The sequence below is a fragment of the Clarias gariepinus genome, chromosome 21 (genome assembly GCF_024256425.1).
Source record: "Clarias gariepinus isolate MV-2021 ecotype Netherlands chromosome 21, CGAR_prim_01v2, whole genome shotgun sequence".
NCBI lineage: Eukaryota > Metazoa > Chordata > Actinopteri > Siluriformes > Clariidae > Clarias > Clarias gariepinus.
In genome coordinates this window covers 6317762-6334280 of record NC_071120.1, presented here as the reverse complement: position 1 = coordinate 6334280, position 16519 = coordinate 6317762, and the positions used below count along the sequence as shown (strand labels likewise).

At 37.2% G+C, this 16519-nt stretch overlaps 3 protein-coding genes across 6 annotated transcripts; all 3 read left to right on the top strand.

The window, feature by feature from the left end:
- Positions 1-13: 13 nt before the first annotated feature.
- LOC128509757 (chloride intracellular channel protein 6-like) lies at positions 14-1366 on the top strand. The gene is made up of 2 exons (XM_053481591.1): positions 14-218; positions 527-1366. Exon 2 carries the CDS (start codon positions 770-772, stop codon positions 1364-1366), a length of 597 nt encoding a protein of 198 aa, XP_053337566.1. The 5' UTR covers positions 14-218; positions 527-769.
- Positions 1367-5288: 3922 nt separating this feature from the next.
- On the top strand, positions 5289-9308 carry LOC128509146 (H-2 class I histocompatibility antigen, K-D alpha chain-like). 4 transcript variants are annotated; one of them, XR_008355997.1, is made up of 6 exons: positions 5289-5636; positions 5968-6040; positions 6381-6638; positions 6775-7071; positions 7173-7306; positions 7406-7430. XR_008355997.1 is itself a non-coding variant. In XM_053480737.1 (6 exons), exons 1-5 carry the CDS (start codon positions 5631-5633, stop codon positions 7290-7292), a joined length of 684 nt encoding a protein of 227 aa, XP_053336712.1. In that variant the 5' UTR covers positions 5289-5630; the 3' UTR covers positions 7293-7306; positions 9254-9308. The 4 variants fall into 4 exon arrangements, 3 of the variants coding, with proteins under 3 accessions (XP_053336712.1, XP_053336711.1, XP_053336710.1); XM_053480737.1 differs by lacking the exon at positions 7406-7430 and adding an exon at positions 9254-9308 and having other exon boundaries at positions 6775-7033; positions 7205-7306; XM_053480736.1 differs by having other exon boundaries at positions 6775-7033; positions 7205-7306; positions 7406-8288.
- Positions 8644-13557, top strand: LOC128509141 (serine/threonine-protein kinase pim-1-like). Its single transcript, XM_053480729.1, has 8 exons — positions 8644-9362; positions 9629-9667; positions 10104-10246; positions 10513-10563; positions 10820-11198; positions 11291-11467; positions 11648-11757; positions 11977-13557. Exons 2-8 carry the CDS (start codon positions 9643-9645, stop codon positions 12034-12036), a joined length of 945 nt encoding a protein of 314 aa, XP_053336704.1. The 5' UTR covers positions 8644-9362; positions 9629-9642; the 3' UTR covers positions 12037-13557.
- The last annotated feature ends 2962 nt before the right edge of the window (positions 13558-16519 follow it).

Sequence of the window (16519 nt, the reverse complement as noted above, 5' to 3'; positions counted from 1 at the left end):
TGTTAAAGCTGGCAATGTGTAGACTGTAGTCACTAAAATGTTAGATGATGATATGATCTTTCAGTTTCTTTTTCTCTATCATCTTAAACCTCCACTCTGCATACACAGATTGCTGCAAGCTGATATCATGGTGTCTAAAACAAAACCCCAAATCGAGGCCAAGTTTCAGGCAAATCCTCAGGCACAGGTGGTTTAGTGCAGGAAAGAGCCGTGTCCAGGTGAGCTGAAAGACAGAGAATAGATCTAATTAAAATAAGCTAAGACATAATATCGAGATTATACTCATTGCACTCGATCAGTATAAAAGGAAAATAAAGACCTATACAAAAGAATGCAAATATACAATTATAGTATAAACATGTAATATGAAATAAATGAAATAAAGAAATAACAGAAGAAAAAGAATACTGATTATTTTATAGCCTAGTGTAATTTTTTTGTCTAACACACACACACACATACTGTATATATATATATATATATATATATATATATATATATTTATATTTATTTTATTTTTTTGTAGAAATTTCCAGTCATCGGGGGCCTGGTAACCCGTATAACCCAAGTTTTTAGCAGTGCGTAAAAAGTACACATTCAGTTACTTAGTAAATCGGAATTTTAACAGAATCATGATTCTAAATGACCAGTGTAGTGGTTAAGGCCTCTGCAGAGGCAGGTGGTGCAGCGAAGCAGGAGGCGCACTAATGCCCTCTGAAAAGGGAGGAGGTAATCATCTAGGGGGAAAGTAGATAAAGTGAAGCCCTCTATGGAGAGAGGAGATGAAGTGAAGACCTATGCGGAGAGAGGAGACAAAGTGAAGGCCTCTAATGAGAGAGGAGTTGAAGTGAAGACCTATGCAGAGAGAGGAGACAAAGTGAAGCCCTCTAGGGAGAGAGGAGACACACTGAAGGCCTCTGAAAAGAGAGAAGACACAGTGAAGCCCTTTGAGGAGACAGGAGACACAGCGAAGGCCTCTGAGGAGAGAGGAGACACACTGAAGACCTCTGGGGAGAGAGGAGACACAGTGAAGGTTTCAGGGGAGAGAGGAGACACAATGAAGACCTCTGGGGAGAGAGGAGACAAAATGAAGGCCTCAGGGGAGAGAGGAGACACAATAAAGACCTCAGGGGAGAGAGGAGACACAGTGAAGGCCTCAGGGGAGAGAGGAGACACAGTGAAGGCCTCAGGGGAGAGAGGAGACACAGTGAAGGCCTCAGGGGAGAGAGGAGACACAGTAAAGGCCTCAGGGGAGAGAGGAGACACAGTGAAGGCCTCTACACACCCTGGGAGCAGCAGAGCTTGTATACTACTTGTATATGAACTGCTTGTATATAAAGATGAATTTTTTTTTATTATCAATTGATCTTAGTTACATTGTGAACAACATTCATGTCCAGCAAAGTGATTCATAAATAATGATGATTATTAAAATAACAAATACAATTGCAAAATGGTTAGCAAGCTTCAATTAGGATTCTTGTGTGAGGTTATGAAATCCTGCCTTCCGCACTACGATTTGGGTATAGAAAATCTGTCCTGTCTGTGGTTAGAGACCCTTAGCACGACTGCAGGACTTAAGTGTTGTGTTTTATTGCCCAGTTTGCAAACTTTAGCTAACATTGTTCAATGAAAGATTAAATGTTAGTGTGGGTCTAATTTAATTAACTTTTTTTATTTCTAAAGAAGATTGTTGTTAATGGTGAGGATTTTTTTCTATGTTTTTTTTTCTCATGATATGGCAGTGAAGATTTCTGTACTGAAGATGTACTGAAGTGAGATAAAGTTTGTAAACATGATACAAGTCTTTCAGTTACAGCAGTGAAGTTAGAACATTACCAAAATATGGCGGTAGGTGGCAGTGTATGATAAGTATCTCTTAAATAAATGATTTCTAAATTCAAGGTTCTGGGAATGTCTGTAAAGGTTAAGGCTGAGGTCACAGAAAGTGTGCAGAGTTCAGTACAAATATCTGTTTCTCTGAAACCACACAGTCTGTTTGACCTGAAACCTGAACCATTCCATCATTCTGCTGATCTGTAACTGAATTTTTTAATACTCATTGCTTCAAAATCTAAGCTGTCTTTAGTGAATCAAATGTTATCATGTATTTCACACAACTAGCATTGAGCTATCGTCACAAAATGTGAGGACTTGATGTGAGAACATCTGTTGGCAAAAACAGGCCCACGGGTGCGCTAGTTTAACTCAGCAAAATGTTTTTGTGGCTATAATTATGATGGTTTTTACCTGGAATGTGTTTTACAAATTAAATAAATATATTTAAAGTCTATATGCTACACTTGTAGCCAATCTTTGCTACAACCTAAAAAATACTGGGTTAAAAAGAACCCAGTTTGGGGTTGTGAATCTGTAAAAAAAAATAATAATAAATAAATACCCATGTCTATTAAACAGTTAAATTACTTTGATATACTAGTCTATTACAAAAAGCTTCCATATATGCAGTAAACAACATCCTAATAAATGTTCACAGAAAAAAACCATTTATTTTTCAAGCACAAGAGCAGATAATCAACAGCGACATCATTACTATACTATTACTATAACAAAACTATCCAGCCCTGGTCTCATTTTAACATACAAACACTGTCTATGACTTTTCGAGTAGGCCTCGCTATTTCATAGCAACATTACAAAAAGTCCTCTACTGTAGCACACTCCTTTGGATAGTTAATGTCAAAAATATTAAATGTTTTAAAGCACACATCAACCGCCCAAGTAGTGTGCATTGCTCCAGAGCCTGTCCCACCAGAATGACGAATGCCTGAGAGCAGCGCTGGTCATCATCTCCCAACGTCAGGATGTAGGGGTACGGCCTTGACACTTCAGCCTGCTGGAGGTATTCCACCATGTTGGTTCCAACCTTAAAAGGAAAAAAATTAAAGAAAGTAAACATTTTGTTGAATAGCAAAGATTAAACTGAATAAAACTATTAATTTAGTGTGTAATAGGATTGATACTAAATAAAAAATGACAAAGCTGTCCATAGGGTATAGGTAACTAGAAACAAACATGGAGACAGTTATTACCAAAAATAAAACAGCAAAATAAGCATGGCTTTTAGGATAAAGCTCTTTATGTCAAACTAGTTGATCTTGTGGTCTGCATTGATATTAAGCTAATTATTGGGGAAAAAAATGTCATAGCTAGTGTCATGCGGGCACATTACAATCACCAAAATATTAATACTTCCATCTAGTAGTTATCTGTTCTGCTGTGGTACTTTCTCCTGTAGTTGGCGCGTTGACTGATAGTTAATTTAGCCTGAGTCACAAGCAGCTTTGGTTAAAGAGGGCTACCTGGTTAGCTTACATGCAATTACTGGTGATATATTTGCATACTTGTCAAAGGGGGAAAGGAGTAAAATATTGTTATAAACGCAGGAGAAATTTGACCGCGGAATAAATTACTAGCTAGTAAAAAACGGGAGGGTTAGCCGGTCTGCATATTTGTGAGAGGGTCAGGTTTAGTTTTGTAACACCTCATCATTTTATTGTCTCAAGCAGTGAGATTAGTAAAGTTCTAACGCTAGCGACCTAACTAAATGCCTGCGTCATGCTAGCACTACACTTAGCAGTTTAGCGTTCATTCATCACATCACCATCTTTGTCACACTGCAAACATTTTACAGAGAAAGATAAAACACAGGTGGGGTTCTTTGGCTAACTAGCAGCTATTGTCAGGTAAATTATCATACTGTACCTCAGACCAGCCTGAAAATATGAGTGTAACATTAACACGGTAACAGTAATAAATGTTACATATAGTGATAATTTTTCAGTCATATGTGACTTAGGTGAGTGAATATGTGTATACAGACCTTGTATTTAAAGTCATTTTCCCTTAAATGTGCGAGGAGGATGAACCGTCATCAGCGCTCAAAAGAGTAAACACGAAGCTCTGACTGACAGCCGCTGAATCCACCGGTGAAATTTGGGGGAGGGGCCAAGCAAACTTCAAGCCAGCAGCTGGGTTACACAAAAACTACCCAACTCTCTGTAAATAACCCAGAAAATTTACCCAAAAAAACAACCCAGCGTTTTTAAGTGTGTAGCGGTTCCACAGCACTGTCTGCAGCTTTGTGGGCGCAAATCCATGTATTTTAATTTTGTTTATGCAAATCTACATCTTCCACACTGGGCTGGATCAGGTGCCAGTTATATATTGCGGTAAAGTCCGTTTGATGTTCGGCTTTTGCCGCCTCTCTACATGCAACAGGAAGGTTTGGAACGGATACCGAGTCTTGTGATATATTTACCTATTTGTTTTAAATGCGCTTTTAAAAGGAACTGTCATGTTTCGACATTTTTTAGGTTGTTGTTTAAAAAAAATATTCTGGGAGGCGCATAAACCCGTTAACGGCGGAGCTGCGCTGTGTGCGGCTTAGGGACCGTGTAAAAATTACATGCACTCTGTGAAACATTCAAAACTGAAAGTACAGATGTCCCTTACACAGCTGTGCTGCAGCTGAAGTGCATGCATAATCAATTTGTTTTTAAAATGATTAATTAAAGAAGAAATCCATTCCACCTTTCCCCATAATTCCTCTTGTGATATGCCTCACTCTATCCAATCTGCATGTCACAAGAGCTTTTCCCCAGTTAAACCCCATCTATTTACAGTTATATTAATTTATTGCCATTATAATTAATTATTGGCACAATAATCAATTAAACAAATCTGTGGGTCTGTTTCCCATAATTCCTTTTGTGATATGCCTCACTCTATCCCAGCTGCATGTCACAGGAGCTTTTTCCTCAGTTAAACCCCTCCATTTACAGTTATATTTATTTATTTTCGTTTTAATCGATTATTAAACCTCCAGGAAGTAATGTATAATACTGCGGTAAATAATCAATTAAACAGCCAATCTGTTTGTCTGTTTCCCACAATTCCTCTTGTGATATGCAGCTGGGATAGGGAGAGACATATCACTAGAAGAATTATATGTAAAAGTGCAACAGAATTGTTGTTTAATTGATTATTGTGGCAATAATTAATTAAAATGAAAATAAATTGTGAGGCATATCACAAGAGGAATGATGAGGAAAAGTGGAACGGATTTCTTCTTTAATTGATTATTGTAAAAAAAAATATCATGCATATACTTCAGTACAGCTGTGTAAGTGACATCTGCCAATATCCCTTAATGACTGACTGTACTTACAGTTTTCTACATTTTTACAGAGTGCATGTAATTTGTACACGGTCCCTAAGCCGCACATAGCGCAGCTCCGCTCCGTGGTTATGCGCCTCCCAGAATACATATTTTTGTTTATATCGACTTCAAACATATTGAAATGTGAAAGTTCCTACTTGAAGCACATTTAGGGGAAATAGGTGAACATATCACAAGACACAATATTCGTTTCAAACCTTCCTGTTGCATGTGAGAGGCGGCAAAAGCTGAATATCAAACGAACCTCGAACATCAAACGGACTTTACCGCAGTATTATACATTACTTCCTAGAGGTTTATGTTTCGCTTTCTGTGACGCACACCTGAATTCATCCACCACATACAATATGACTAAAGAGTGTTCTGGGTGCTTTGGTCCCCATTTTTATTTCCTCTTCTATTGTGTTGAAGTTTTAAAGAATACCTGATGAAGGTAAGTACAAACTTAAGTGGGAACTAAAGGTATTTCTATTTCATAATGTAGTGCATTACTGAGCAAAACAGTGCACAGTAATGCATGGTAAACTATCCACCCTTTGAAAAAACATGTCATTGAAATACATGTAAAATTTAAAGTTTATTCTTTTAGACCATTAAAAAGCATAATTTTACTATGGGGGTTTAAAACTAAGGTAATTTAAAGTTACAGGATCAGGAAATTAAATTCATTTTATTATAACAACTATATACTCTACCTCCAGATGACTGTTTATGGTTGTGTTGGTATATCTTAGAAATGTATAAATTCTACTTAAAATCTACAGTTAATGGACTTCTGTTCTGTGCTGAAGAAACTCTGCTTCATCCTCATGATTATTTGTCCTCATGCATTGGCAGGTGAGTGAGATTTTTAAATTTTTCAATCTTGTTTAGATATATTTTGTCAGGCAGAAGAGTCAGATGCAAGTGTAGTGAACTTTATAAAAGCGCAATCCAAGTCACAAAAACCACAAAAAAAGGCCAGGACCAGTTTATCTAAAGAACTTTATTTATTTTGGGATTAAAAAGCTGTCATGTTAATTTCTGTGTAACATTAAGAAGCAATATACAAATAAAATGTAAACAATGGGTTTCGAACCAGTTCAGCAGGTAGTTTATTATTTGTCCACTCTATAGATCTGTAGCTGAAATGCTGTAAAACTCCATAATCTAGTTTTTATGCTTTTTATTTTTACAGTCACACACTCTGTACAGTACCTCTACACTGTAATCACACCAGAAATACATTTTACTGCTGTTGGTCTGCTAGATGCAGAGCAGTTTGTTTACTATGACACAAACACCACAAAGATGATCCCAAAGACAGAGTGGATGCGGAAGATTGATGCTGATTATCCAGATTACTTCAACAACCAGACACAGCGTATGCAGAGTGATCAGGAGAATCTCAAACAGCTCTTAGATACAGTAATGAAAAGCTTTAATCACACTGGAGGTAAAGCTATAAAGCTTTTATGGTTAGTTTGCCCAAAATTAAAACCTCTATTGCAGTTTTGTATGTAGTGTGGTGTTTGAATGAACAGGCTGGAATGACATGGTGTTTGTGTGTGTGTCTGTTTATGTTCTGGGAGGAGTTCATACACTACAAAGGAAATACGGCTGCGAGCTTAATGACAACAACAATGATGATGATGATAATGGCACTGTGAGAGGATATGACCAGCTTTGTTATAATGGAGAAGATTTGATCAAACTGGATCTAAAAAGAGGAAGCTGGATTGCAGCTAATGATAAAGATCTTACCATTAAAGAGAAGTGGGAGTCTGCAGGAGCCGAGGCTAACATCCAAAAGAGCTACCTGGAGAAAGAGTGTATTGAGTGGATAAAGAGGTTTGTGTATTACAGCGAAGAGATTGTGGAGAGGAAAGGTAACTTGCATAATTTTTCTGTTACTGTAACACACATAAACAAACAACGAGAGAGAGATAAACTAGAGACATAGAGAGTGAAACCTGATTTCTTGCTGCAGTGGATGATAAAGACTCTGTGCTGATTTGACAGATGGAGGATTAAGTGGATGGCAGATTGCACTCATCACTGTTGCACTCATGGCTCTTGTTATTCTCGTTGCCGGACTTTTCTTCTGTAACAAATCCAAATCTGGTAAGAGAGGAATTATGTTTGTGACTAATGTAAAGTTTATCGACCACATAAGCATTAATTAGTTTTTTTTTTTGTCTTTTCATGTTTTTTTTATGCCAGGTCACAGAGACTATGTTGCAAGGGCGGATATTTTAGAGTTATAAAATCAACTAAACTGCAAACTAAGAGCAAATGATAAAAAGACTAACACACCCACCTGCTGTTCATGGAGAGGGAAACAAAGAATAAGGATCAGAAAGCTTGAGACAAAGTATTCTTTCTCCACCATGAACTGAAAACACTTAATCTATCTACAGTATATAAATAAAAGAAGGGTTTTGTCTGAACATTGGTTCAGAACTCAGAGTGGTTGGAACTCACTCTTTCAATAATATCTTTACATTTCCTACATTGGACCCAAAACCAGTCTCAAACAACTGCATGTCTGTCTGTACAGTATATCCATACATCTGTATGTCACGCGACACACCATGACTTACTCCAAAAAAGATATGTAACCTTTGAATACTGAATCTTCAAAGATGTATCAACAGATCAATGTATGTATGTTTATTCTTCCTGTGGGACATTTACAACCGGTCTGTCTCATATGTTCCTAAGCCGTGGTGCTAATTAATGCAGTAATGTATAGCGCCACTATGATAAAACACGGGTCATTAGAGTAATGAGAATACACAAGCGGCCGTGTAAAATATCTGAACTGAGAGTCTTAGCCGCTTAAATCAAAATACTGAGTAAAAGTGATGTTGTGAACAGTCATGTGCTTGATTTAATAATCTACATTAAACAAGGAGTGAATTTGGCTGGTGACAAAAAGAAGTAGAACTTCTAAAACAAGGCATAAGATACTCAACCCTACAAAATTCATTGTATTAATAAGTTAGAGAGTTCTGCCATACAGAAAGACAGACAGACACGGACGTGGGCTTCAACCTAAAATAATAATATGACTGATTTCATTGTCAACATGTTGGGAACCTAAAGTGTCAGCCAAATGATGTGACTTATCAAATCAGTTCAGTATTACAGCTAACAATCCTGTTCATTATACCCACATTGCCCAGTATCCCCCCCCCCCCATGTCTCCTACTTTCCCACTGTCCACTGATTTACAACTGAATTGAAAAGGTTTAAATATGTCTGACGAGAGACAGTTGAAGGTAGACAGCATTTTATTCAGCAAAAAGTGTCGAGCTTTAGAAATAGGTATAATAAAAATAACACAATCTGTTATTATTATTATTATTAGTAGTAGTAGTAGTAGTAGTAGTATTTGCTGTAGAGGAGTATTTCTCCTTCAATTTTTCTATGGACAATTTTACTGAGTGCTGCTGTTTAATATTATTTCACCACAACTCAGGGAAGTGAACAAAGTTCCCCAAAACTCAGGGAAGTGATCAGACGACACACATGTGCACCAAAATCTCCTTAATGAGGAAGAGGTGTAGTACAGGCAGCTGATAAATCTAATCATAAATATATATCATGGTCCGACGCAGATGGGTCTAGCACTAAACATTATCTTGTGTGACATCACAATCGGCGACTTCACCGGCTGGCTTAGTGTTTGCTACAGGTGAGGCCTTCTCTGATCAAACTAGCTGTGAGTAAAAGAAACAAGAGAAAAACCTGAACTGAACCGATAACTGATTGATAACTTCAATAATTTACGGTAAGTGTTTAACCTAGATTTGATTTGGCAAAAAACAATGATTCTGATTCTGAGAGTAAAACCGAGTTTCCTGTGTGCTGAAGACATTTCCAGGAATTACGCGCTAAGATCTTATGATTAATTTTTTTTGTTTTATTGGGTCGGGGGTTCAAGTCTCACCTCCTGTCGGTGTGTATGTGGAGTTTGTATATTCTCCTCCCACATCCCGGAGACATGGGCTGACTGACATTAACTCAATGTCCGTAGTGTATGATTAAGTGTGTGTGCACCTGTAGGTTGCCAAAAGGTTGGGAGCCTCAGCAACACAACGTCTCCCTAGAGCAATGATCATTGGTGTGAAGGGTCACTGCAGCCGCCAGCCAGTGTTCAGTGACTTTTAAAAGGGTGAGTGAGTTTCAGTACATATATAAATTAATATCGTGTTTTCATGAAGTGACCCGTATAGAGTAAAAAATAGTACTGAATGTATCTCCTAAAGACTAAAACTGTCAATACAATGATGTTCTTGAAGTGCCATTGTGTAGTCAAGTCAAAACACAGGCACTGTAGAGAAAATAAATATAGACAACAGACATTACATGAACAAAAGCAGTGATAATTTGTGGCACGGTTGTTTCCTAATGTATTTGTTTCTGAATGATATCCTGTAGGGGAGTCAAACATCATGGACATGGTCTCTACATCTGAGGGTAAGTCAAAATACAGTACACCATGTGCCTAAAATTATTATAAATATACACTTCCAAAATCTAGCTAGATAACTTAAGCCAGTTAAAATGAACAGTGGAGATGATGATAATGATGATGATGATGATGAAGCTGTGATGAATTTAACTGTGCTTGACTATTCATCATAACACTTTATTATGTTAAAGTGAGACAGGTGCATGTGAAATAATCTATATAAGTTATATAAATATATAATAACAAGTTTAAAGTTTCCACATCTAGTCTGTGAGTAATTAATAGAAATAATCAATGATAGGGGCCCTGCAAACATCACACTGTATTAAGTATTAAATCATAATAAAGTTACTTGTGTAAACGTTCAGAGACAGTATGAGGTAACACTGTACTTCCACTGTATTAAAATGTTGTTAATAACACACATCTCATTGCTGACAGACTACAGCAATAGAGCTAAAGAACACCTGGCTTTTTCATTCCTGACTGAGGAGGTAACATCACGATACGCCATAGGAGCTCTACTGGGACGTGGAGGTTTTGGTGCTGTTTTTGCAGGAGTTCGGAAAGCAGATGCCAGAGAGGTACAATGTTTGCACATATCCAGTTGTTTATTATTTATTATAATAATACTAAAAAAAGTATTATGGAACATTATAAATAACAGACTTCTCTGTACAAATGTACTATGTACCTCACTGGCACCCACTGGCTCTAGGATTTTATTAATTACACTGTATATTGTGCTGTATTAAACTTTATATTATACTGTGTAATGTATTGTACTGTATTATAGTAAAATGGAAGCTTTTACATGCACTAATTTTTATTAGCTTGTTTATGTCAACAGGTCTCTGTAAAATTTTTCAAAAACGATCCGTACTTTGGCATGATGACCATGGTAAGTTATTTTACATCTAAAGTTCAGGGAGACAATACAGCACAAATAACAAACACCCTTTTAAACAGATATTGTTCAAGATTTTTTGTCCTTGTCCTCATAAATGTTCATTTAAAACACTGTATTTCTCCCAATCATGTTTCAGATTCAGCTTTTATAAGTTATCAGGCAGAATAGGTACCAGTGACAGATGGCCATAGACTAGTTGTATTCTCTCCAAACTGATGGTAACCCTGTCTTTTTTTTTTTATTTTAGCCCGGAGAGACAGGTGTCCTCCCTATAGAGGTGGGACTAATGGAGTTGGTATCCAAACCATTTCCCAGTCCATATGTTCTGGAGCTGCTGGAATGGTTTGAGATACCCAACTTCATTGTCCTGATCCTGGAGCGACCCAGCCCCTGCGTGGACCTTGCAGACTTCTGTGATTTTTACAATGGTAAGCTGCCTGAAGCCCTGGCTCGAGACATCATGCTACAGTTGGTTCAGGCAGCTTATCATTGCTCCAACTGTGGAGTGTTTCACAACGACATCAAGCCCGGGAATGTTCTCATAAACATAGAGACTATGCAAATTAAATTATTCGATTTTGGCTCTGGAAAACTGCTTAAGGATGAACCCTATAACTATAGCACTAGTAAGTACATATGGAATAGATAAAAAAGAAAGCAGGGAAGAACCTGTTCTTGTGATGGTGCTGATGGTTGTTGCTCATTCTTGTACACTTAGGCACTCCAGTCTACAGCCCTCCTGAATATTTTAAACATAACCAGTACAGAGGTTGTCCTGCTACCATCTGGTCTCTCGGTCTAGTACTATACATACTCGTCTTTGGAGACATACCCTTTAAGTCATGGGAGGAAATTATTCAAGGGCACCTGCACTTCCCTTCTGGTATTTCTAAAGGTGGGAAATGCAGGAACATCACATTTAGACTTGTGTGTTAAAGCTGAAAACTTGCAAATCATAATGAATTTAAACATAAGTAACTTTTTTAAAAAACATTTTGGGGAAAATTTTAGATGATGACGTTATCTTTCAGTTTCTTTTTCTCTATCATCTTAAACCTCCACTCTGCATACACAGATTGCTGCAAGCTGATATCATGGTGTCTAAAACAAAACCCCAAATCGAGGCCAAGTTTCAGGCAAATCCTCAGGCACAGGTGGTTTAGTGCAGGAAAGAGCCGTGTCCAGGTGAGCTGAAAGACAGAGAATAGATCTAATTAAAATAAGCTAAGACATAAAAAAAAGATTTAGATTACACTGGTTGTACTCGATCAGTATTAAAACCTATAAACAATGCAATATAGTATAAATACAATCATGTGGAAAAAAGGCATACGAAAATACTTTTTGTTATAATCTAGTGTAGTTTTTAGGTCTCACAGATTTTTTTTTCTTTTTTATTTGCAGAAACTTCCCGTCATTGGGAGCCTGGTAACCCGTATAACCCAGGTTTTTAGCAATACATAAAAATATAGACATTCAGTTACTCAGCATGTTGAACCACTCTGCGGAACCTGAAGGGAAAGTGAAGATATATTATAAATTTGTGGAGCCAGAATTACATCGATTGCACTGATCTCAGATGCTTTGGTGAGGCTAGCTATCATAGCACAGTTTTCAATCACCGGTGCTATCAGTGTCGATTATATCAGCTTTAGCTAACTTACCTACGAAAAGGATAAAAAAGAACACTTTAAGGTTAATGTGAAGTGAATAAAACATATTTAGAGGAATTTGCACAGGAGTGAATTGCTAGCACGACTGCTTAGACTGCCAGCTTGCCATCTACAGTAAGTGGCATGCTCTTTAACTACAGCAAAGAATTAGAGCGTAGTTAATCGCGTTATCAATATCGTATTGTAGTCAATATCGTACACAGAACTGGGAGGAATTGGGACAATAAAAACAGATACCATCATCCTGTTTACTCAAAAACGGGTGAAGGAGAAAATCTGGAGACAGAGACTCCACTTTGCAAGAATAAAGGTGTTGCAGAAGTGCTACTGTACCCCATGAAAATTTAGAGAAAAGGAGATTGTGGCCCCAGATTAAGCAGGCAAGGAAAGCTGGGAAAATCTACTGATGTGAATGAAACTTTTTGGACTAATCATTGAGGCGACAGGATTCTTTTCAGCCACAACTTAAACTGTTCTGGAGGTGTGACTGTATGCTTCAACAAATGCCCAGGTGAAATTATCACATCAATACTGGCTTACTGTGGTGTTGAAGGTTGAAAGTCTGTTTTTATTATTAGTAATATCTATGGTTATAATAATGATGCAAAAAGCAAACAATTGTTGGAAAGTCTAATAAATTTTCTCTTCTGTGATCTTAAAATCTTAAAACCAGTACATCTGTCTTGTCAGAATTAAGTAAGAGGACGTCTAATGTCCTTCGCACATTCTCCAACTTTATTTAGCTAGCATCTAAATCATCTGGCTTCACTTCACTTTAGTACAGGTACAATAATCACATTTACATCTATCTATAAATTGATAGCGATTAGTCAAATAAGACCTGAGCCAGGAGAGAGCTGTTCCTTTAACTCCTGCAACATTTTCTAATCTATTAATGAGAACAGTATGATCAATGGAGTCAAAAGCTGCACTGAGGTCAAGCAACACAAGCAAGGAAACACAACCCTGATCCGAGGTCATTTACCGCTTTAACCAGTGCTGTCGCTGATCTATGATGACAATCCTGACAAATACATTTTATGAATGTTAATTCGTGTGTAGGTGTATGAACATAACTGCTGTGCCTTAACCTTTTTCAGGAACTTTGGGATAAAAGAGTGGTTTGATATTTGGTATATTATTATTTTTCTTTAATTAGAGCTACGTTATCTAGAGTATGATGGAACGCTGACTGTAAACATTCGGTCACCTGATCGAGTTCTGTGGGTCGGACAGTGATCCAGTCATAGGTGATAACTCTGAGAGATTACTGTTAAAACTCTGCAATAGTTAATGTGAATTGAATGTGGTTGTGTGGTAATGTGCATACATTATTACTAAAACACTTTAAATGAGATGAGATAATGATCTAAGATAACTTCAGACTGTGGAAATATCACTATATTTTCTACATTTATGTATGTACATATGTGTGTGTCCTGATACACATTAATTTACTCCTACTGAGTCCAAAATGTTCCTTTTTGTGATTTATTCTACATTCTACAATACAAAACTATGGAATAAAATATGGAATTAGGTAATTAAGTAACAACAACATCAACAACAATCAGTTGTTATTTAAGGGAAGGAAAAAAGGGGCACTGAGAGCTTCAGCTGTGAGTAATAATTGATAAAGGTTTTGTAGTTTCTCAATGCAGAAAGTGTAGCAGATAACGTTGCCCAGTTCTTACTGTAGTTTTTTGCACATTCTGCACATTCTGCACTTCAAATTAACCTTTAAATAAATAAAAAAAACAAAGGATTATTTAAAAGTCACAATCAGGCTGACTGGCTGTTAAAGATTATTATATTATATTATATTATATTATATTATATTATATTATATTATATTATATTATATTATATTATATCAGATCAGATGAGATTAGATTAGCTTGTCACTGCACATGTAGGTACAAGGCACAAGGAAATACAGCATTAATTAGCATGTAACCAGTAGTGCATTTTCACAATGCAGAATAATTTGTATATATAAACAGTATATGGTCAGAAAGATAAATACAATGGGTATGGAGTACGAATGAGCAAATGTTTATAGGTGGCACAATAAGGAAGGTATTTGCATGTAAACAGTATACAGAGAAATAGTTTTAGATGTATGCAATGAAATGTAAAACCCAAAAAGGGTTATACACAGATACTGTAGGGTTATATAAGTGCAGTGAAGGAAGATATATAGCATGATAAAATAATATGCATAAATACACAGGGAAGAGTTATGTAAAATGAGTCCAATGGTTATACTGTAGATGAAGGAACATATTGTATACCATGGTTATGGTAGTGCGGTTGCGAAGGTTATATACATGTGTGTAATGTATTATTTATACAGCACCCGGACTCTTCTACTACGGAGCCAATCTGTTGTAAAAGCTTTAGTATGTGCTTTTGCATTGTCCTGCTGAAATACACAAGGCCTTCTCTTCTATACCTTTCGGCATTTATAGTGCCTTCCAAAACACCCAAGCTGCCCACAATCATGCCGATGAGTGATGCAGTGTCGTCTGAGGGCCCGAAGACTACAGGCATCCAAAAATGTCTTCGCCTTGTCCCTTACGCACAGAGATTTCTCCTGTTTCTCACAATTTTGACAATGTTAAAATGCACAGTACATGATAAAATCTGCAAACCATTTGTAATTCGACGTTGAGGACCTGTGGTTTTAAAGTATTCCACAATCTTTTTAACCACTCTTTCACAGAATGAAGAGACTCTGCCTCTTAAAGACATACAGTACATCCCTTTTTATAGCTAATCATCACAGACCTGATGCTAGATATTCTCACAGCTGAATCATTTCATCTTGCTTTTCAGCCGTTTGTTAACCTGTGCCACCTTTAGCAGACCTGTAGCAGGCATCAAATTCGAAATGAGCTAATTTCGTGGATTAAAGTGTCAAATTTCTCCATTTAAACAATTATGTTCTCTATGAATAAAATATTGGCTCATGTGATTTAAAAGTCTTTTAGTTTTCATTTTGTTCAAATTTAAAAAACATTCCAATACTTCAGGAATTCAGTCAGATAGTTGGCAGGGGTTAAGATTAGGTTTTCTTAATCGCGTGGGTAAACTGCTAGTGTAGTTAAAAGATTTAGGAACCTAACTATTGTTAAGTGAAGAATTGACTATTTTTAAATGTTGTTAAGGTATTTCTGGTATTATCTTTTTGAGTAAACATTGTTTATTAAAAGCCTGTTTAAAGACTGAACTTTTCTTTTAGGAACAAAAATCATGAGGTCCTCACTACTACATGTTATTGGTGTGCATGTGTCTATTGAAGGACAACAGGGGTACTGAGAGATTCAGCTACGCAAAAAGTGCAGATAAATCTACTGAGCTCTTCCAGGACGGTGACGAGTGTGCATACAGAAGTCAGGTCGGGCAGCTGGCTGTCTGGTGCAGTCACAACAACCTGGAGCTGAACACGCTTAAAACAGTGGAGATGATTGCAGCCTGGGCACGACCATTTCTCAGGACCTGAAGTGGGACATTCACATTGACTCTATTGTTAAAAAGGCCCACCAGAGGTTGTATTTCCTTCGCCAGCTGAGGAAGTTCAACCTGCCACAGGAGCTGCTCACACAGTTCTACTCAGCCGTTACTGAATCTGTCCTGTGCTCTTCAATAACTGTCTGCTTTGGCTCAGCTACAAAAGCAGACATCAGAAGACTACAAAGGACGGTTCAAACTGCTGAAAGAATTATTGGCACTCCCCTGCCCACGTTACAAGGACTGTATACATCCAGAGTGAGGAAAAGGGCTCGGAATATCACTTTGAACCCCTCACACCCAGGCCACCTTCTATTTAAACTTCTGCCATCAGGTCGACGCTATAGAGCACCAAACACTAGGACAGTCAGGCACGAAAACAGTTTTTTTCCCCAGGCAATCTACCTCATGAACAGTAAAACATCATTCTGTCAATAAATATATGTCCAATATCGTGTAGAGTACCACAGTGCAATATACTGTATAATACCACAGATTTCAGATATTTATGTAACTTATTTAAAAGTATCTCACACCCTACTCCATTTGATGTCAACCTTTTTTTTTTGTGTCGTGCTGTTTTGTCTTGTCATTTGTTTTTTGTCCTGGAAGCTCTGTCACTAAAACAAATTCCTTGTACGTGCAAGCGTACTTGGCATTAAAACTCTTTCTGATTCTGATTCTAAATACTGTTGCTGTTGTTCGCACATTGAGACAACTGTGCACTGATATATACAAATTATCTTTTAAATATAATATTT

Coding starts and splice junctions, on each gene's coding strand:
- LOC128509757 (XM_053481591.1), top strand. CDS start 770: ATGGAGAGAGGAGATGAAGTGAAGACCTATGCGGAGAGAGGAGACAAA.
- LOC128509141 (XM_053480729.1), top strand. CDS start 9,643: ATGGACATGGTCTCTACATCTGAGG. Junction 9,668..10,103: donor CATGGTCTCTACATCTGAGG/GTAAGTCAAAAT, acceptor CATTGCTGACAG/ACTACAGCAATAGAGCTAAA. Junction 11,199..11,290: donor ACCCTATAACTATAGCACTA/GTAAGTACATAT, acceptor TTGTACACTTAG/GCACTCCAGTCTACAGCCCT.
- LOC128509146 (XM_053480735.1), top strand. Junction 6,639..6,774: donor AAGCTTTAATCACACTGGAG/GTAAAGCTATAA, acceptor ATGTTCTGGGAG/GAGTTCATACACTACAAAGG. Junction 7,072..7,204: donor AGAGATTGTGGAGAGGAAAG/GTAACTTGCATA, acceptor CTGATTTGACAG/ATGGAGGATTAAGTGGATGG.